The sequence below is a fragment of the Lathamus discolor genome, chromosome 4, assembly GCF_037157495.1.
Source record: "Lathamus discolor isolate bLatDis1 chromosome 4, bLatDis1.hap1, whole genome shotgun sequence".
Classification (NCBI taxonomy): domain Eukaryota; kingdom Metazoa; phylum Chordata; class Aves; order Psittaciformes; family Psittacidae; genus Lathamus; species Lathamus discolor.
In genome coordinates, this window is record NC_088887.1 from 98,546,213 (window position 1) to 98,567,446 (window position 21,234).

The 21,234-nt window shown below is 42.0% G+C and overlaps 1 protein-coding gene across 2 annotated transcripts; it reads right to left on the reverse strand.

Moving 5' to 3' along the window:
- Window positions 1-990: 990 nt before the first annotated feature.
- On the reverse strand, window positions 991-15,515 carry ESD (esterase D). Of its 2 annotated transcripts, none has more exons than XM_065678235.1 (9): window positions 15,413-15,515; window positions 13,127-13,202; window positions 12,100-12,188; window positions 9,934-10,032; window positions 7,170-7,294; window positions 6,412-6,531; window positions 4,642-4,740; window positions 2,238-2,405; window positions 991-1,216 (listed from the first exon to the last, which is right to left on the reverse strand). In XM_065678235.1, exons 2-9 carry the CDS (start codon window positions 13,192-13,194, stop codon window positions 1,136-1,138), a joined length of 849 nt encoding a protein of 282 aa, XP_065534307.1. In that variant the 5' UTR covers window positions 13,195-13,202; window positions 15,413-15,515; the 3' UTR covers window positions 991-1,135. The 2 variants fall into 2 exon arrangements, with proteins under 2 accessions (XP_065534307.1, XP_065534308.1); XM_065678236.1 differs by lacking the exon at window positions 15,413-15,515 and adding an exon at window positions 14,982-15,203.
- Window positions 15,516-21,234: the final 5,719 nt, after the last annotated feature.

The following is a 21,234-nucleotide window of genomic DNA, read 5'->3' on the forward strand; positions in this document are numbered from 1 at the left end:
CCTCCCTGCAACACAATCTAGCAGGGGCCAGAGAAACAGGCGAGCATTCAGTGTTGCTTACAAAAACAATCCTACAGCTACCCTAGAATTTCCTCTGGCAAGAGGGAGCCAGGGTTTGAGCAAGGATGAAGGTTCAACTGAACAACGGGCAAGCGGAATTTACAAGTAATTGTGTGAACGTGAGGTTGACAGCTCACTGGAACAAGCTGTGTTTGTTATAATGGTTTCAAACATCATTTAGTTCCAATGTTCTTGTCCCACACAAGGTAGCAGGCAGAATTCTACCACTGGGAACTAGCTCAGGTCTACAACTGTCAGGCCTGCAAAAATCCTGTTATCTTTTGTCAAATAAGCAACACTCTTTTCCATAATAAGAGAGCATCTAGAGACAGGAACTGCCTTTTTTTTATCTTCAGATGTATTTATCAGTTTCCTTTCAGTCCTGTTAAGTCTAAGAAAGCCAGAAACACAGCACTCAGCAACAATCAAAGGCAAGTGGAGAAAACAACCCCTCCTTTACTACAGCCTGCTTCCTTCAAATGGTTTTTAAGAGGTCTTTTCTTTAAGTATCATCCTTGAAATGCTCTTCAGATCATTTGTTTGATGTTAATAACACACTGGCCAGCAAACCACACTGCACAGCAAGATGTTGTCTGTATGCTCCACCACACATTGTCCTTGGTATGCATTTACACAGGCCAAGGAAAAATAAAGCAGCCACTTCACATTAATGAAGTGGCTTCATTGGCTGTGCCACTAATGACTTCCTTCAGCATTAAGCAATGAAGTGAACCCTGGTATTTAATTAGCTGAAGAAGGACACTTGTTATTCATCTTGAGGTCCCAAATGCACACCTACATTCATAGCTTGAAACTAACTCATCGGCTCATTTCCATTCTGACCTAGAATGCAGCATGCACCTTCATGGTGTTCGGGGATTTTTCAGAGCATGCAAGAACATTCAAAATACTTACTCTAAAGCACACACAGCAAATTAAGTGGGGCTTTTATTTTCCTTAGCAGTACAATCAGAGGAGCTCCATTTTACAGACACTACTCCAGCAAATGATTTTTGTTTAGTTCATCTCTATCCCTTGATTTATAATGGTCAGATGATGCTCACATCCAGAGGATTCAAGCATTGAGGTATTTTGCATGGTGCTTGATATGGTCATTAATAAATGTAGCAATGAAAAAATAGCTGTGATCGTAACCCTAGAAAAAAAACAACAGTAAAGAAATCAGCAAATACACATAGTTCGTGATATAGCAATCATGCTAAGCTCTCTAGGGAAGTTAATGTATCTCCTGGTTTGATCTGTTTTAAGAACTCAAAAATACCTGTATTATATACAGAAAATGCCAAGGATACCTAGCAGATGAAATACCTAGAACACTAGGAAGCTGAAGAAACAGAAACTACCCTAACCTGCCCCAATCTGGGCATGTGAATCAGAGCTGGATAACAGCATCAGCTGCAGAGCAAGGTGTAATCTGAGAGAACAGTTCCCCCTCACCAACATTGACCTACTCATAAAACACATGGTATAAGTAGAACATAGCTCAGGCATGAATTAGTGCTCCAGCACTATGCTATAGTGGCATGTAAACCTCTGAATTACCCCACTCTGTCAGCACTTTCTCTTCTGGTGCAATCCCTCACTCTCTACAACCAGGATCCTCTGGGTCAGGCTGGAAGTTGTCAGTCACTTACAGACTCAAGTGCTGTTCTAGGTCACTCTACCATAGGAAAAAGAAATCCTTCCACCTGGCTCTTTAAATGAATTTAAGATTTCAAGCAGTTCCACACCTTTCCCAATCTACACAAACACATGCAAACTAAATCACAAAGGTTTATGCTAAACACACTACCCACAATACAGGTGAGGAATCCAGCAAAAGCACATCTGTCACTTTGCTCATACAGTGACTGTGATGCTTATGAAAAAGCATTACTACTGCTTCTTCAGGCGACCACCGAGGGATCAGCTTCTCCAAACTAGAGTCGGGACCCCACCTAGTGGTGAAATGCAGCTGAACCTGATGGATACTGCACTCCCGGATAGCATGTATTAAAGAAAACGTCACTTGTCACCCTCTTTTGCACAGGTAGGACAGACTCACAGGTTAAGTGACAGCATGCCCCGCTAAGAGACACTCCCTTCACTACTTGCCACACAGACCCAAAAATCACAAACCAGCAACCTGACAATCAAGCACTGGAGAAGCAACTTGCCTGCTGTAGTCTAAAGACTACTGGGACTTTCTGCTCCGTGCAGGCAGCGATGAAGTTATCAGGCAGTAACTGGCCCGCTGATAGGAACTGGTCATCTTTGCCTTGATCAATCAAGATGTCCAGGGGGGAGCCTGCGTAGGACTTCACTAGTTGTGTAGCATCATATGCCTGCAGAAATACACATACGTTAGATTGGATTAAATTTGCTGACTGCAAGAAAAGGATGGCATATAGAGTACTGGGTGATACTGATCAGGACATCAAATTACACTTCTGAAGAGCAAAAAATTGAGAAAATTCTAGACAACTGAAAAGTCATACCAAATATGAGCTAAGTACTTACCAAGCTAGCAGTTTGACCAAACAGAACATCCAGGCCAGGGCTAAATTCATACAGAACACCACCAATATCATCTAGTACTGATTCATAAGCTTGTACAGAAACTAGATTCTGCCAAAATAACTTGCCACCTTGATGGAACTATTTTGGCAGCTAAAGGTCAAAAGACCGTATGAAGATAGACTGAGAAAGTTGGGGCTGTTCAGCCTGGAGAAGAGAAGGCTGCATGGAGACCTCATAGCAGCCTTCCAGTACCTGAAGGGGGCCTATAGGGATGCTGGGGAGGGACTCTTCATCACGGACTGTAGTGACAGGACAAGGGGTAACGGGTTAAAACTTAAACAGGGGAAGTTTAGATTGGATATAAGGAGGAAATTCTTTCCTGTTAGGGTGGTGAGGCACTGGAATGGGTTGCCCAGGGAGGTTGTGAGTGCTCCATCCCTGGCAGTGTTCAAGGCCAGCTTGGACAAAGCCTTGGGTGTGATGGTTTAGTGTGAGGTGTCCCTGCCCATGGCAGGGGGGGTTGGAACTAGATGATCTTGAGGTCCTTTCCAACCCTAACTATTCTATGATTCTATGACTGGTGTAACACAACTACACTCATAGAAGGCACTGAACCTGAAGGTTACCAAGATAATTTGACCAAGAAAACTTTGTACAACTGAGAAACAAAGTGCCATGCATAGCATAAAGACTATTAACACACATGCATCAAAACGTAATTGTGAGTGGGGAACATGTTTCCTGCAGGGTCCTGTGCTTGTCATGTTCAAAATAAAAAACCCTTAAAAAGGCAGAGAAGTGTTTAAGGCACTGGACAAGACAGATCACCAACAGACAGCAGAATGCAAAATTCTACACCAAGGCATCAGAGCCATGCTTCCAAAATGCCACCAGATCCAGAAATGACACTGCAACAGAAAAGGGAGCTTGGACTCAGCCAAGCACTGTGGCCATGTTATGAAACGATCATTGCACATACCTACCTGACAATGTGAAGCAGAAATACAGAGATCAGAGACTGTACATCTGTGCCAATGGCAGGCTTAAGTCTATTCCTGATGCCTGCTGTTGATCTACTGGACTAGATTTGCAGAAGAGCTCCAAAGCAAGTTAAGCAGCCAGAAAACTTTTGGGTTTATTCATAATGTTAAGCGTAAACAAGTATAATCAGCATTTTCTAAATATACAAACTACTCTATTACCTGTGAAAGCTGCTTTCCATTCCTGTAATGCTTTAATCTGACCTTGATGTCTTCCTAAGAGGGATTTTGATCTAATTTACAAGGGATTAAACTGCAGCTTGTGTTTATTCACAAGGAATTCAGAATACCTGGTCATGAAGATCCCCTCTAACTTAATTCCAGCAATGCAGTGCAATGTTTATGCTGAGACGAGAAATACTGAAAGGCTGCCCACGTAACACAGTGACATGCACACAAACACTCTTCTATCATAGCCATTCATATATGACTACTTGTATTTCAAAATTCAGGCCCTCGAGCTAACACCCAGTGTCACCTGGTTTCATCCTGTTCCACAGGATACCAAATTCCAAGTACCCAATGGCCTCCTCCTCTATCTGCCTCCAACAGACTGACCTTGTAGATGCTGTGAAGTTCATCAGTCTCTACTGATCTCTTGTAGCAGTCCCTCTTTCCTCTTTTCAGGCTCCTACAAAACCCAGCTGTTTCATATATTGTGAAGTTTTGAGAGACAGGCTGTACCCTACATCTCTTTAAAATATCTCACTGCTTTCATGCATTACAGAAAGTCTCAGACTGTTCGTAATTCTTGTTAGCCCAGATTTAAGACCTTCATAAAAAAGGGAGGAATATAGTCAATTTGACAAGAGCCTTCTATCTCATTCCATTTGTTACAAGCACCATCAGGCAATAGCAACTCATACTCACCAGAAACATGCAATGCTTATCCGTGCTTAGGCGTGTAGTAAACCAGCAGTACCAGCTCAGGGGCACACTAGAGTTTTATTCCAGACTCCTGCTGTGATATATTTACCAGAGCATTCACGTGTTATTAAAGGACTGTGGCTGCAACACATACCTCCCACTTGCTTACGTCTGATCCCAGATATCCACCAAGGGCTTTCTTCCCCCACTGACACTGAATCGGGTTGCAGATAGGAGCAAATGCTGACACAGACTATTCAAAAAGAAAATATGAAAAAACCCTGTATGAGTTCAGAAGAGCGATTTCAGGTAACTAAGAAGCAAATGAAAAGCCTTTCCAAAAATGGTTTAAGTCACTGCCAGAACCCAGGACTCCCTCGACACTCCAGGCTAGGTATGCTACCCATTACCCTACTTACCTCTTATTTGTTCTTTCTAGGCCCATAGTTTTGCTTTCCTTTTTGCACATTAGCCAAGCTACAAAACACAGAGCTAGATGCCCCATTCTTTTCTTTGTTGGGAAGTGTTGACTTAAATTCTCTTAAGCAGCAGAAAAGGATCTCAATTCTACTGCTGTGTCAGCATGCTCAGAGTGTGACCATTTCACGTTCAACTGTATTTTGGCAGAGCATAACAAAAGCCTGAGGCATGGTGCTGCTCAGCCAGTCTAACCATGCAACAGTGTCTCATGAATTCGGGTACCTCCAGGATAAGGGGTCAAAAGTGCATTTTGGATCACAACTCCATATGCTGGTGTCAGAAGCCCAAGACCTGTTCCTACATCATTCTTTTTGATTTGTGCATGGGACATCAAAATTTCTACTCATGATTGCAAGAAAAAGCAATAAACCACCCAAGCCACTGCCAGCTCTCCTGGATTTTGCTATTTTCAATTTAAAGTTTCATTCTTTTAGATAATACAATCAGCAGTTAAGTGCCAACAGTGAAAATGGACATTTCTGAACTATTGGCTCCACAAATTAAAACGTGAGACAAAATAAAGCTTTATCTTACATTTAGCTCTCTTACAATGCCAAGCCAATGACACTGAGCAAATACTATGTTATTTTCAAAAATGCAGCTGCATTTTTGCAGCAGCTGACCACAAAGTGCAGGGCCTGGACAGCCCATGGAAGGACTGATCCACATAGGTAGAGCCCCTCATCACCCAAACATCAGTGCCCGATTTGCCCTCAGAAATGCATTTTACATAAGCTTATACCCAAAGAGAGCAACAAAATTTCTCTCAACCCTCCTGAGTGCGAGGAAAGGCAAATCAGTTCCAGCGTGTGCGATTTAGGTTCAAGCAGAATACAGATGAACACAACTTCAGATACCTTGAATATACTGAAAATCAATCTTTAGGAAAGCTGACATGCAGATCTTTGGAGGAGAAAGAACTGGGCGGGGGGTGAAAGGGAGAATCTCCTCCAGATACTATTCCATGTACAGTTTGGGTGCTTAACAGTTACACAATTGGAGTTCACAGACTCTGTAGTAAATTCCAAGCAAACACACATATAATGATTTGCTGGTAATAGAAGATCCAGAATGAGCAAAATAAGATTTGCAAAGATAAAGCACAGCACACAACCAGACTTCTGGTCAATACTGGCAGCATAAATCAACTCCAGAGCTAGAAGAAGCCTGTTTACATTTAAATTTAACAACTGGTTTGGAAGACCTGTAGCGTCATCCAAAAGAAAGTGGCCTTTTGTTAACTTTGAAATTTGAAGGGTTTTCTTAATTTCCCTGATACTCACACTCCAGAGTGTTTTCCATATTCTAATAATAGGTATCAATGGACTGCCACAAGTAAAACTATTTATACACTTAACAGTATAACACAAGTTGGTACTATGATTTTTTTCTTCACTTCTCTAGAAACCTGTATAAGCCTCATAAAAGCCGCATTATATCTTACTTTGTACTTTCCAGGATTCTTCAGAGCAAGAATAAGAGCTCCATGTCCTCCCATGGAATGCCCAAAAATGGACATCCGTTCAGGGTCAGTTGGAAAATTGGCATTTATTAGTTTAGGCAGCTGTAAAGGAACAACAGTGTAATAAAAAAGTTAGAGAAACTCGAATATGTTCAGAGGAAAAAGCAGACAACTAACTAATGTGTTTTAGTGCCAGAAAGCCACTGAAAGCAAAGGCACTTCTTTGTTTCTAGCCTGACATTTGTGATGATGGTCTGAAAGCAATTTGAAACAGGACTGTAAAATCAAAATGAAGCAATTCATCTGAAAATAGGTACCTCAAAGTATCTCTGTAGAAATCTATCACAACCCTGTAACACGGGATGTGGGAATTTCCTAATAGTCCTATTTTAATAGGCACAGAAATATGTATGTGTTCCTGTAAGTGATGAGAATGGCCCACATGCTCCCTATATTCCCATCACCTTTAGTTTGAATCCAGACCACACAAATCCCATGTAAACTGGACTCTCACCTTTCTTATACCTCAAGGATCTCCTTTTACACCTACTTAAAGAAAAGCAAACAACCCAACAACAAAACTACCACCCAGTCTTCCAAGACAGGCAGTATGAACAGTTTAAATGAGCAATCCAACTGAAGTACTGGGGCAGTGAAATGCAGTGGGTTGCTTCAGAAGCAGCAGAGATTACTTCTTTATCTTACCCAACAACACTAGGAGAACCCAGCAGCAAAGTTACCTCATCCTTTATGTAGGAATACATCCTATAGTTTGTTTTCCAAGGCTCTTCAGTGGCATCCACATAAAAACCAGCACCGGTGCCAAAATCCCAGCTTTCATCTTCTCCCTCAATATTGCAGCCACCTACCATGAAAATTCTTTCTGTAGTTACTGTCTTTCATAGAATCATGGAATGTTTTGGGTTGGAAAGGACCTTAAAGCTCATTTAGTTCTAATCCCCTTGCCATGGGCAGGGACACCTTCCACTAGACCAGGTTGCTCAAAGCCCCATCCAATTGGTCCTCAATTGGAGAAACTGCCATAAACATCAGAGACTCTGGACACAAGTTTCTCAATCAACATGACTCTGCTCCTCCAACTATAAGACAATTCAGATTTTCATTTGTTAATACACTATTTGCAAGTTTTATTTCAATAACACTTTCAAAATGCTTATATATTACCTACAGATATACCCAGCTTTCAACTTCTTTCAGTATCCCTTAATAGATAAATATAACATACAGATCTCTCCTAAACTAATTCTGTAAAGCTTCGCCCAAGGTACCCAGGGACTTACTCAAAAGTTGTTACTTATTAGTTGGCGGTATCAGCTTGTTTCAGTTAATAGACCTCATCCTATCAAGTACAAGAAATTGAAAAACAGAAACTGTTTCTTTCCCCTGGAAGGACAGAACCATACCTCACCAAATGGTGCGTCCAGACCAGTTTATGTGCTACAAATAAAGTCTGTTACACCTCCCTTTTTAAGGTTCAACAGCGTAATAACACTTCCTGTTCCTATCATTTTTAAAGTATATAACTCTATATTTTCCACCATTTGTCTCATTGCTCCCACCTATAATTTCCCCATAAAACTTAAGTAATTTCTTCTGTGACTAACTGCAGGGTTGCATCCTTTTTTTCCAAGGCTACACTTTCAAACTAAATTTGCAGATGTCTCCTTGAAAGTCAATACAGCCCATTTAGTCCTCTCTTATTCTCCCTTTGATTATCCTGTGATTTATCAGCTTGGTTTGCAGAACAGAATGCAGTATTTCAAGGTGTATGTGACAGGAAATAATGGCCTCCCCTTCTCCAAAATCTCCCTAGTTTCTGCTATCCCAAATTACATGGTCTTTCACTACTGTCAGATTACACTGCAAACCCACATGTAATCTGACAATCCCTGACAATTTGTGCAGAAATACCTGCCACCCTTTCACAGTGTGAAATCAGATTTTTACAAGGACCAAAGCTGAGTTTGCTGCAGTGATGTGCCCTTGAACACTGAGTGATTTTGTAACTTAACAGTCCAGCAGTCACAGGGACTAGGGATGCTTACACAGCATGCTGGATATAAAAAAGTCTACCTTTGGTTCTTTGGGGGTAGACAAAAACTCAGAAAGTCCTGGCAGACAATGAAGGCAATGCTGATTCTGCTAAACAAAACTTAAGGGTAGCCTTGAAAAAATAAATTTTAAAAGGAAATAACAAAATCCTGGTCAGCACACCTGTCTGGAAAAGCAAACCGCTACAAAGAAGGAAAAGTAAAGTCTATCAGGTCTGACAGAGGGTTTGTAATGACAGGTACTCCAAGCTTTCACGCAGTCTTTTTCCCCATCCAGATACATCTCCTAGCTTCTGGAACACAATTCTTACGTAGTCCTAACTACACAGTTAAAAAGCACTTATAAGCATTTTCACTACATATGCTCCGGTCTCTTAATTTGTGATTACATTTGAACTGCTCTTCACTTGTTTCTCCAGACAGCTCACAGCTTTAAGAACATTTGGGGTCTCTGAGCTAAAACCTAAGTGCATAACATGAAACACATACTGAAATCCATCTAAATAGCTGAGCAATGCTGATCATTGCCTGCTAAAAGGCAAGAGAGAAGCTGGAAAGAGGGTTTTAAAAGAAAATGAATAAGGCAATGAACTATGCAAATTAAGTTGCACATTGAGAGTCAACCTACACAAATAACACTAAACACAAGTCCCAGTATAATTATCCAATGTGTATTTTTGGGTTTTGAACTGACAGAACTTCAAAAACTACATATGAAAACTATTTTCTGGAAAGAACATAAATTCATTTCCGTATTACTCCATGAGACTTCAGCTGAACCCAGCAAATACTAAACATAATACCCTGAATCTCCAAAAGACTGTAACTGCAGATCCACTATTTTCAGTTTTCCCATAGCACACATAAGCTCAGCCTTATAGAGGTAACAGCAAATCACTTAAAAAGGCTATTCATCAGTAGCCTGTTGCAGCTGCAGGGGGGAAGGGCTCCTGGTTTGCTTCTGTAAGTATTGGAATCCTCTGAAGGCATGTATTTAATCAGCTTTAGAAGACAAAATATAATAAAGAGTAAACATTATATCTTTGCATGACAACACAGTTCTGCAGACTCTTTTTAGTCTCAGCAAGTCACAAAGTGCAGGCTAGTGTCTCTGATAGCACATACCTTGTTTTCCCTTTCTTCCCTCTCCTCATTCCTGCTGAACTCAATGGCCCTTTTGTTCTAGTTTCAGTGCCATGACAATAAAAGAATTTCAAATGTCAGACCTTCACTACCACATTATTAAGACAAAGACATACAGCTAGATAATACCACAGACAATATAACCTAGCAAACAGTACAAGAGGAGAGGTCATTTTCTGACTCAGATGGGCAACCTACTTTGTAGTAAACTGCAGCACTCCAATCTTTTGGGATGAAGACAGGGTATTTCAGTGTAACAACTGTTACCATGCCTCTTGTTAAAACTTACGTGGGCTTGTGTCTGGCGCGACTACAATAAGGCCATGTTCAGCTGCAGCTTGCTGAAAACCAGCTTTCGTTATAAAATTCTGCTCTGTACAAGTTAACCCTAGAGAAATAAAAACAGCATTGGTTGCACATTGCTCACAGTATCCCAGTTTCAAAACCCTCTTTCACAGGATGAATCAGAGAATGAATAATCATAGAATGGTTAGGGTTGGAAAGGACCATAAAGCTCATCCAGTACCAATCCCTCTCCCATGGGCTGGGACACCTTCCACTAGATCAGGCTGTCAAAGCGCTGTCAAAGCTGGCCTTGAACTTGGCAGGGATGGGGCAGCCACAACTTTCTTGGGCAGCCTGTGCCAGTGACTCACTACCCTCACGGTAAAGAATGACTTAGAATAGTTAGGGTTGGAAAGGACCTCAAGATCATCTAGTTCCAACCCCCCTGCCATGGGCAGGGACATCTCACACTAAGCCATACCACCCAAGGCTTCATCCAACATGGCCTTGAACACTGCCAGGGATGGAGCATTCACAACTTCCCTGGGCAACCCATTCCAGTGCCTCACCACCCTCACAGTAAATAACTTCTCCTTATATCCAATCTCAACTTCCCCTGTTTAAGTTTTAACCCGTTACCCCGTGTCCTGTCACTACAGTCCCTGACGAAGAGTCCCTCCCCAGCATCCCTATAGGCCCCCTTCAGATACTGGAAGGCTGCTATGAGGTCTCCACACAGCCTTCTCTTCTCCAGGCTGAACAGCCCCAACTTTCTCAGCCTATCTTCATACGGGAGGTGCTTCAGTCCCCTGATCATCCTCGTGGCCCCCCTCCGGACTTGTTCCAACAGTTCCATGTCCTTTTTATGTTGAGGACACCAGAACTGCACACAATACTCCAAGTGAGGTCTCACAAGAGCAGAGTAGAGGGGCAGGATCACCCCCTTTGACCTGCTGGTCACACTCCTTTTGATGGAGTCCAAGATACGGTTGGCTTTCTGAGCGCACACTGAAGCCAGCTCATGTTCAGTTTCTCATTGACCAACACCCCCAAATCCTTCTCTGCAGGGCTGCTCTGAATCTCTTCTCTGCCCAACCTGGAGCTGTGCCTGGGATTGCTCCGACCCAGGTGTAGGACCTTGTACTTGTCATGGTTAAACTTCGTGAGGTTGGCATCAGCCCACCTCACAAGCGTGTCAAGGTCCCTCTGGATGGCATTCCTTCCCTCCAGTGTATGAACTGAATCACACAGCTTGGTGTCATCAGTAAACTCGCTGAGGGCGCACCCAATCTCACTGTCCATGTCAGCAACAAAGATGTTGAACAAGACCAGTCCCAACACCGATCCCTGAGGGACACCACTTGTTACCGGTCTCCAGCCGGACATTGAGCCATTGACCACAACTCTTTGCATGCGGCCATCCAGCCAGTTCTTATCCACCAAGTGGGCCACCTATCAAATTGATGTCTCTCCAATTTAGACACAAGGATGTCGTGTGGAACAGTGTCAAACACTTTGCACAAGTCCAGGTAGATGACATCAACTGCTCTACCCCTGCCCATCAGTTCCGTAGCCCCATCATAAAGAATTGTATTTAACTTGTATCTCCCCTGTTTAAGTTTGAACCTGTTACCCCTTATCTTATCACTATAGTCCCTGATGAAGAGTCCCTCTGGCATCCCTGTACATACCCTTCAGGTACTGGAAGGCTGCTATGAGGTTTTTGACAGAAAAGGTTTTGAAAATCAAGAGGGACAATTTGGCTGGCTCCCATGGGCTAGACTTTGTTCCCAGTCATGTTAACTGAAGCAGTCTGTCACAGACAAACAGAAGCAGGAGGTGTCCCACTCAGAAGGCCTTTAAGGAGAACCTTAAATATATAGATGCTTTAGAACAAAAAGAATGTACGTTCTCGAACAAAAAGGGAGAACATTTTGAACACTGAGCATTTTCGAACACATCCCAGTAGGCTACCCCTGAAGCCAGCTACATCCATCTTTGTCACAAAACACTTAAAGTAAATGTGTGCTCCAGGAGACCATCATCTGTAGACTGCAAGAGCTGACACTGTAGTACCTCTACATTGGATTTTCAGTGACAGCAGCACAGTAGCTTAAACTTAGTAACCTGAAAAAGATAACTTGAAGCAGATAAAATTCCTGTTACTTACCAGAGAGCCAATACAGCACAGGACACTTTGCAGTTTCTGCTTTTGGAGGCAAGTAGATTCCAAATTTCATTTTGCATTTTAGCTCTGCACTGTATTAATAAAATATTCCTTGTCATCACCACTACTAAATCAACAAGGTCACTAACATTAAAAAGAGAAAGTTGAATCAATGCATTTTGTCCAAAGAGAGATTTGTTCGGTGAATTATGACTAAGTTAAACAAAGTGAAAAGCAATTTTAAAAGTCAGCCTTAGCCTTCTGAACTGACAACAGCTAACCTTCTGTCCTGGTTTCAGCTCGTTCTGAATATACTTAAAACAGAGACTTACAAATAAGCCACATTTTTGCAGTGCTGCTAACTGGGAGCAGTTATAAAACTGAATTATGAACCCCAGCAATATTTAACTTGAGCTTTGTCTATTAAACTGGAAAGTTATTTGTACCACATGACTTACAGAACATACCCTGCACAGCATGTCCCAGCAAGATAAGTTTTCAACCTGCTAAATCTACAGATTTTTTGTATTAATTGTCCAATTAATACTAAAGCCTAAAATTTTCAATAAAATCTTATCTAAGCACAAATAATGACTTTTATTTTGAATCAGAAATGCAAGATTTTCTGTTCGCCTTCACCAAACAAGAATCTATCTACTGTGTCTATCTGCCCACAGTATTCTTCAAAAGTGCACAGAATTGAAATACCCAGTAGAGTGAATGGAACTTGGTAAACATGGTGGTTCTCTGTGCTCCAAACAGAACAAACCAAAACAATGGAGCTTCATTTTCAAAGGTGAAAATACTGGCTTCCCATCTCATGTCTGCAGTACTAAGCATACTAGACACATGAAACATTAACACAGAAACAAGAGAACACAGCCAAAGTAGCAGTATACAGGATTCCTTACTGAAATACTGCTATTGGTGAGAACACACCATCTCCCTGCAGGCTGAGAACACTTACAGGAACCATAGTATGGATTCACTGCCCCATGCTAAGCATCTAGTTTGCTTTTGTAGTGTTTACCTGTCATGTTCAAAGACCTTCTGGAAGCCCTCAAAGCACCGGTTGCTGGAAACCTGTTTCAGTGCCATGGCTTCAACTGCAAATCAAAAAACAAGAAAGGAGAAGTTAAATTTGAAAATAAAATATTTCTGGACTTAGCATGAGTTATGAGAACACAAAAGCTGAATACAACTTAAAGCACCTGCAAACACTTTCTGATGTTTCATTAAACTTTTATTTCCCCACAGAAACAGAGGGGAGGGTGAGCTAAACTCTTGCAAGCAGAACTGACAAGCCTTTCTGCTTTCCTACAGATCCATATCGCCAATCACTTTTACTTCTACAGTAACCATAGGTTGCCCCTTATCTACCAATGCTGTGAAACAAGGGGGACAGAAAATCACAAAATGGAATATATAAACCTTTAGAATCAGTTTTAAGCAATGTTAAGTTTGATGGCTTTGTAACAGTAGCAATGGAAAATTACTAAAGTGCATGATACATAGAAAAAAAATAGAGTGCAGCTAGAGAACACACTGAGTATTCTCGTACAAGATAAATTGTTATAGTTGACAGTTTTAAGAAAAACAGGCTAGAAGAACAGGACACAGGGATAAGGAGTATCTGGGAATGGCAGGTGTCCAGGATGGGCTACAGTTAAACTAACTGATAAGTAGGAGGATAGGAGGATTATTATGTCTCCTGTGCTAACGAACCAATTAAACTGGTATGAGCATCTACTGCGCATGCTCCAAAGGCTGCCAGAAGTGATGAAGATTGTTGGAAGAAGTAAACAACCCTCAGAGACCACCACCACAATTCTGTACACATGCGGGGAACTTTCTGGAAAATGACGTAATGTATGTATGCCCAGGGATTATATAAGAACAGCTTGTGGAGCAACAGGGAGACACACGTTAGGAGGAGCTATCCCCCGTGTCTCCCGGCGCCGCAATAAAGAATACCTGCTTGTCAGCTTGAAAACTTTGTTGGCAAGTTTGTTCCTGGAGTTTTCTCCGAATCAGCTGTTACTGGACAAGAAACTTCATGTGCTCTGGTTAGCCTGTAGCTGCCCATGTCAGTGTACAGGTTTAGTATTGGGTCTAGTGTATAGAACATCTGTTTATTCCTTGAAAGTGGAATGTGGGTTAGGAAGTACCTCAGAGTATATAGTAATGGACATAGTACATGCATTGAATGTATTTCCTAGCATTAATGTAATGGGGCAGATAAATTAAAGTATAATTATACATAAGGAAAGGTAGAGGGGGAAGTTAAAGAAATGTTGGGGGGACATGGCATTCTTGTAGCTAAGATTTGCAACTTTTGAGGCCATAGACCTTGTAGAAAAGCCAAATGAAAATCACTACCACTTATGCTGTACTTTTTTCAGTATTATGTTTTGGTTTATGTGGCCAGGCTGCTACTTCTATGATGATCCTGCAGGAGACAAACCTGCCCCACCTCCTCTTCACTGTGTGTGCCAGCATCCAACCCCTAACTACCACAACAATGAGGCCTGTAATCATCTTTGACAGAATTACCCCGCTAAAAGCCTGGGGGATGGCAGAAGCACAGGCCTCACAGAGAACCAGAAGGCTTATTTCCAAAGGAAACAGTATGAAAAATACAAGCAAATGAAGCGTTATGGGAGTTTAAAAAGATCTGGTAGCACGCTCATAGCGAAATGCCAAGGAAACTCGGGAAGCTTGGCACAAATGGAGATGCTGTTGGTTTGCATGGCCAGTAAGGCCAACTGGGCAGCTGAAAGGGGAAGAGGCCTGAAGGGTTGGCACACAAGAAAACCCTGAGGAGAAACCAGGTATCCTCAGACCGGGTAACAAATGTCGAAATGAAAACGTTCCCTCCCTCATACCTGAGCACTTCTTTGGTGCAAGAAACGTCGCGCCCTACGGGCAGCCCTTAGGGCCTGTTCAGTGTCTCCTACCAACCCCGCGGGGCTGGAGTCGAGGAGCGCAGAAGAGCCTTACACCCATCCCGACGGCAGCAGCGAGCCGGGGCCGCCGGAGCAGCGCGCAGGTTCCGGTCTCGGCTCGCCCATGCCGATTTCCACACAACCATTCCTGCCCGCTGCATCGAAGCGCTCCCCTGTGCCTCCATTTTCCCCGCTCGGCTCGCGGGTACACCCACAGGCAGCTTTCCCTCCCCCTCGGCCGCCTGCTGCCCGGGCCTCAGGGCCCACAGGGGCCTCTCGCCGCGCCTCGCTCTCCCCGCAGCGAGACCCCAGCCTCCAAGCTCCCTGCCCCAAGCTGCCCCGGCGGCCTCCTCCCTCCCCTGCTCCCTTACCGAAGAGGAGCAGCGGAGCAGAGCGGCGGTCAGCGCGTACGCGGGGACGGCCCCTGTGCAGGCAGGGCCTCCCACTGCCCCTCCCGCGCTCCCGGCCCGCCTCCAGCCCGCAGCGGGGGCCTGAGGCAGTTGCTTGCGCCGGGCATGGTGTCTGGTGGGCTGCGGGCTCCGCTGAGCTTCAAGTGCACATCCCCTGGGGAGAGCGGGAGGGCTGCTTTGTCCGGAGGGCCGCAGGTGCTGCTGTCCTCCTCCTCAGGCGCTTCTCCGGCCTAGGGGGGAGGAAGGTATGGCTTCCAGCGGCCCTGGCACCTTTGTGGGTCCGGTCTGCAAGGGTTACCTTCCCAGGTCTAGAGAGGAAAATCTTGAACTGTACAATAAAGAAATAAGAAGTTAGTCCAGAGGAACTGATAATAGTGAACCATCCAAAACACCAAGTGTTTCTGTTAGAATTATTTTCCCTCGACCACCGAGACCTAAATGGGGGAGAAAAGTTGTCAAAGTGCCTTGAACTTTGACCACTGCATCACTAAATTTTAAACTTTTTAACTCCCATTGTTGGAAAGAGCAGAATTTTGTATGATAAAACAATTGTATAAAATAGTAAAAATTATTATGTTTGAGAAATTTATAAATTAATAGTGAGGTTTTGTATATTAGAAAATGCTGTGACTTCGTGGTTTTGTATCACGGCGGTTCTAATGTTGCAATATATCACAGCTGTCTTGTACCCAATGCTACAAAAACATAGCATAACCAAATATGGTAAAAGGAGTATAAAAGGATTTAGAAAAGTATGTACTGGAGACTATACCCAAGTGGAACCTGTGTATAAGATAGCTGGAAGAGCATACCAGAAAGAAGATAAGAGGGTGCTAACGTTTTGAATATACTCAAGTGGGGGAAAGGTGAAAAGGACAACCTGAGTAAGACTCTTACTTCATCGGAACGACCACCAGACGACCACCAGAGGGGGCCGCGCAAGCGCAGAAGAGGCTGATGTCGTAATAGATGGGTATGGCAATCCCTAATGCATATGTATTAGTTAAATGTTGTAACCTATGATGAATATGTATTAACTGTGAAACTTTTAGGATATAAATTGCGGACGCGATGTGACGAGGTCGAAGCCAGATTTGGGCGAGTGCCCCTGGTTTCCCAGCGCTGCAATAAAGCACCTCATATAACCATCCCGGTGGTTATGTGTTTATTCTTACGCTAACACCATCAGCACTTCAACATTTTTATAGCAGCTGCCAGCTGATGGATTTTATAATAAAACCAAATTCTAGTTTAAGTAGTTTTTGTCATGACACCTCACTTGGAAGATCATCAATAGAATAAATACTTGGCAGTGCTTTCATCCTATTTATAACCCAAATTCTTCCCACTTCCTGCTGTTAAAGGGTTTGGGGGTTTTTTATATGCACTTAAACATGCCCTCTGGTCTCCAAAATTGTGCCTTCGGCAAAGCTCTCTCACTCTTTTTAGTCTGGTACTATGTACTACCTTAGTGTTAATTATTTTTTCCTGTAACATTTTACAGTCTGATCATCTGTTACTTTGCTGATGTGACAATAATTAGTCTATTTTTAATTCCTAATTCTAGCAAGGAGCAGTACCAACACTTGTCACCCTGTTACTTTCTACTCTTCAGATCCATTTGGACTGTGGCTGCTGGACCCTGGATCTGGGCTACCCATCCTGCCTTCCTGAGTAGCTTTTCTATCCTGTCTCTGTACTTGGATGTAGCTAGTACAAATAGTCTGTCTCTGAGCTGTTTAAGCTTTCTTCTCACAGTTTTTCTACTGCAAGCCAGGTTTAATTAGTCATTAATCTAGTTAAAATGTGTTTCTTCACTCATATTTTTCAAATGATCTTCAAATGGTTCCTTCCATCTCTGTATGTGTTCTGTAACAAACTTTATATCTTACTCTCTCTAGTAAGATACTGCCCAATTAGTTACTTGATCTAAGCTTTAGCCAGTCTGTTTTCTCTCTCCTCTATGTATACTTAGCTGTCATTACACACATCTTACTTTCCATGGTACCTGCAATAGTTTTTAGGTATAAAACCTGTCTACTTCAGCACTGATGCAGATTTTGATGTGTTCCTGTCCACATCTCCTAGATAACCTCTGTCCAGTTTGCTCCCATTTCAGTGACATACTCAGAAGGATCCATCTGGCAGCCTGTCGATGCGTTTGCCTGGCCTCCCCACATCTCTGTGACATAAGAATATCATAAGAATATAACTGTTGTGTTGTAAGTCTTTTCAGTGAAAAATGGCTGAAGTAAATGTGTAGGTAAATAATGTGAGAACTGTGTTGCAGCCATCCAGTGAGCTGTTTTCATGGAAATTAGTATGTGTTGTGTGTAAGATTGTGTGAAGTGGAAAACACACTGGGACAGTGTTGAGGACAGTATAAGACAGAGGGAGCCAAGCTGGTGCAGTGGTATAGATCTTTCTAGTATCTTTGGTTATGCACATTTGTTTAACCTTAATGCCATTTCTGTATCCTTTGAGACAGTGTCTGCAGCTGTCACCAGTGACTTCAGTTTGGTATCATTCTGCCTATCATTTCAGACTATAAAAACCAGATGTGAAATGGGCTTCCTGTTCTTCATCATTAAATGGCTTCTCCTTACATGGTACAGCAGAGCAACCAGTAGAAATAAGGATATTAAAAGAAAAAAAACAAACAAACAAACAAACAAAAAGATGAAAAAAGATGTGTACTTACTTTGGAAAATCTCTTGGCTTATGTACTCTTGCCTTACAAATTGTTGTTGTATTCCAAGTATAACACTTCTCCAGCATACTTTCTCTATGTTCCCTTGTACAGACAGTACTTTCAATTGTTTATTACTGATCTACTCCAGTGGTGAGATAAGATTTCACATCATCTACCTGGCATTTTTTTTTTTTTTGACATGTGTACAAATGGCTTCTTATTCTGTCAGAGAGCTTTTGTCTTTTCACCACACTTTCATCATCCTTTCTGTACTTGGAGAGACATACTGTTAACTTCAACCCACTCGAACACATTTGCTGTAAAGCTTCCAGCAAGAAACTTCCACATTGTAGGAAAGCAACCTGTGTCTTAAGTCTATTATACTAAATTTTTTTTTCCTATTTCCTTTGCAATAAGTATAGTCCTTCCCTCAGACATGCATCTGTGTACATGCTTTTCCAATGTTTTAGTTGCAGGAGTCTTCTACCTAATAGCTGTGGATTCCTCTGCTAGTGCTTTTCAGTCATTTTTTCTCCACTTTTTGTATGTGTTCTTATCTTCACTTTGGTTATTCAGAGCACTGAATTCACACTACATTGTATTTTGCCAGGAGATTATTTTTATGTTGTTCTTTTCTGTAAATAACTTTTCCACTGCTCATTATAATAATTGTTCATAATTAAATGATTTATGATTCTAATGGCATATATATATATAAATTGTTTTAAACTGTCTTGTACCATGCTAGTTATTTCCAAACAATATATATGGCTGGTAACATTATATTTTTATATTATATTCCAAGCAACATATGGCTGGTTTTATCTCTCCATATATTTCATGCTGACTGTATTGACACAATCTGCTTCGCGTCTTCACCATTTCAAAGGAGAAACTTTTTCCAGGGAGGAGGAGAATGTGCTGCCACTTCATTGTTATTGATTTATTTTTGTATTTCCCCTTCTTTACCACATCCATCTATGTTATCTTTTCTCTTAGATGGAAGTTAGATCTTCCAAAGTTTCTTTTCTTTCACTCTGTACTCTCAAGATTTCACCTGGGTGCAACTTGTCATGTCATTTACTGTCCCTTCAAAGCAGTTCCTTACTTTTTCCATGACTTGCCAGAGATGCTTCTTAGCCAACAAAACCCATGGAAGAGACTAAAGACTACACCCACCAAATCATCCCAGAAGCCATTTCCAGGTAACCAAAGAACAAAAAGGTGATTGGGAATCTTTAGCAAGGGCTTTGTAACAACTTCTCTTAGTATGCTTGTCTCCTCTTAGCAAGATGAGTCATAATAAGGTGGGTGGAAAACTGGCTGGATTGCTGGGCTCGGAGGGTATTGATCAGCAGTACAGAGTCCAGCTGGCAGAGTGATACACCTTAGGGATCAATACGAAGGACAAGACTGTTTAGTATCCCTATTAATGGCATAGATGATGAGATGGAGTGCAATCTGAGATATATATAGCAAAGAAAAAAAGATATTGTATTCCCTACGGTAACAGAGATGAAGAGAGAAGGATAATAGATCTCCGTGAGGAGACTTCAAGTCAGAAATGTATTTTGGAGTTTAGTAAAAGAATGCAAGATGCAGTAAGGAAGGAAGATGCTGTTCTGCACTATTGATAATAAAGGTCATTGAAGAAAAAGAGAAAAAAACTTACTTCCATTGACAGTGACCAGGTCCACAATGCAAATCACTGTCCAAAAAAACATTGAAGCAAACCTTCTGACTTGACGAGTCCGCTGTCTACAAGATAAGAAGGGAGGAAAATATTTTCTACACCTTATATGTGGAGAACAGAGATAAAGATTTCCTAAGTCCAGCTATGCTGAGTATTACTCCTGTGGAAACTTCATCCATAAATTTATGTGTGCAATTCAAAATACTTTGGTGGAGTCCAGACCAGTATCTGGACTAGTCTGCTTCTAAATCCTGAGATTTTCCACCTTCATTTGATCTGAATAGTTCATTGCTTTCACAAGCCTATTTCTGAAGTAGATATCCTGCCTTGGATTAATTTTCAGCCCCCTCTGTGCTGCTTCCCAAATGACTACTGTTTCATTCTCAGGGGGAGTATCAAAGAGGAACTTTGGGATAATCTTTCTTTGAATCATTCGGGTTCTCACAACTGCTGTAAGTCAGCTCAGAAAATGCCTTTTAACCTGCTTTTGCTTCCTACTTTTGCTGGTTACTCAAAATACGTAAACCTGACTCATTTCAAACACACAAATCTCAACTGCATTGCTAAGAAGTTGTTGGTTGAGGGGTGTTTTTTAAATGTCAATAAGAACTGCAGATTCCTAGATGTCATCTGGTAACCTCTGTTCCCTCAGCACTGGGAAGCAGAGGCATACAGGTAGGGGACCCTCACCCATGCCCTCAAGTTCTGGGCTCTGCTCATCTTTCATCACCCACCTACCTGGGCAGATCAGAAGATGGCACAGTTCAATCTTTTCACATTCCTCCAGGTGATAGGTGCTCAAAAGAGCCATTCAACAAATAGTCTATGCTCTCCCTCAAGGACCCCAAATGTGACTGTTAATAGTCCTCTTATATTGGGAAATTTGTCCCCTGTCCACATCTTGGGCTTAGCCTCAGCTATATCAGCCTCAAGTATTTGGTTTTGAAAAGCAACATTCCATGGCTACATTTTAGCTATTGTTAGTTGTGAATTAAGCTATTTTATACTCATGGGGTTTGAAGGCTGGGGTTTTCTCCAGTAGCCAATTCAAAGGGTAATTTTTTCCACTTGCCTTCAATGTTCATTTTAGGCTGCCTCTTTCCATTACCTTTAGAAGCTCTGTCAGTTGGCTCAGACCTGGACACCTAAATAACAGACCCATAGCAGTTACAAGCCTTAATGACTCCATGAAAAATGAGTTTTTCAATTTGCACCCCTTTTGCTTTTTCTGCAAAGAGACAGGGATCACCCAGACATCTTTGTTATTTCAAATTATTCAGCAGCAGGCACCTAACAAAACAAGTGTGTCATAAATGTGCTTGGAAACTCAGCAACCATCATTTTAACTACTGTTTTCTTTGCTTCCATTTCCTGCGGCAGTTGTGTGATTGCATGAAC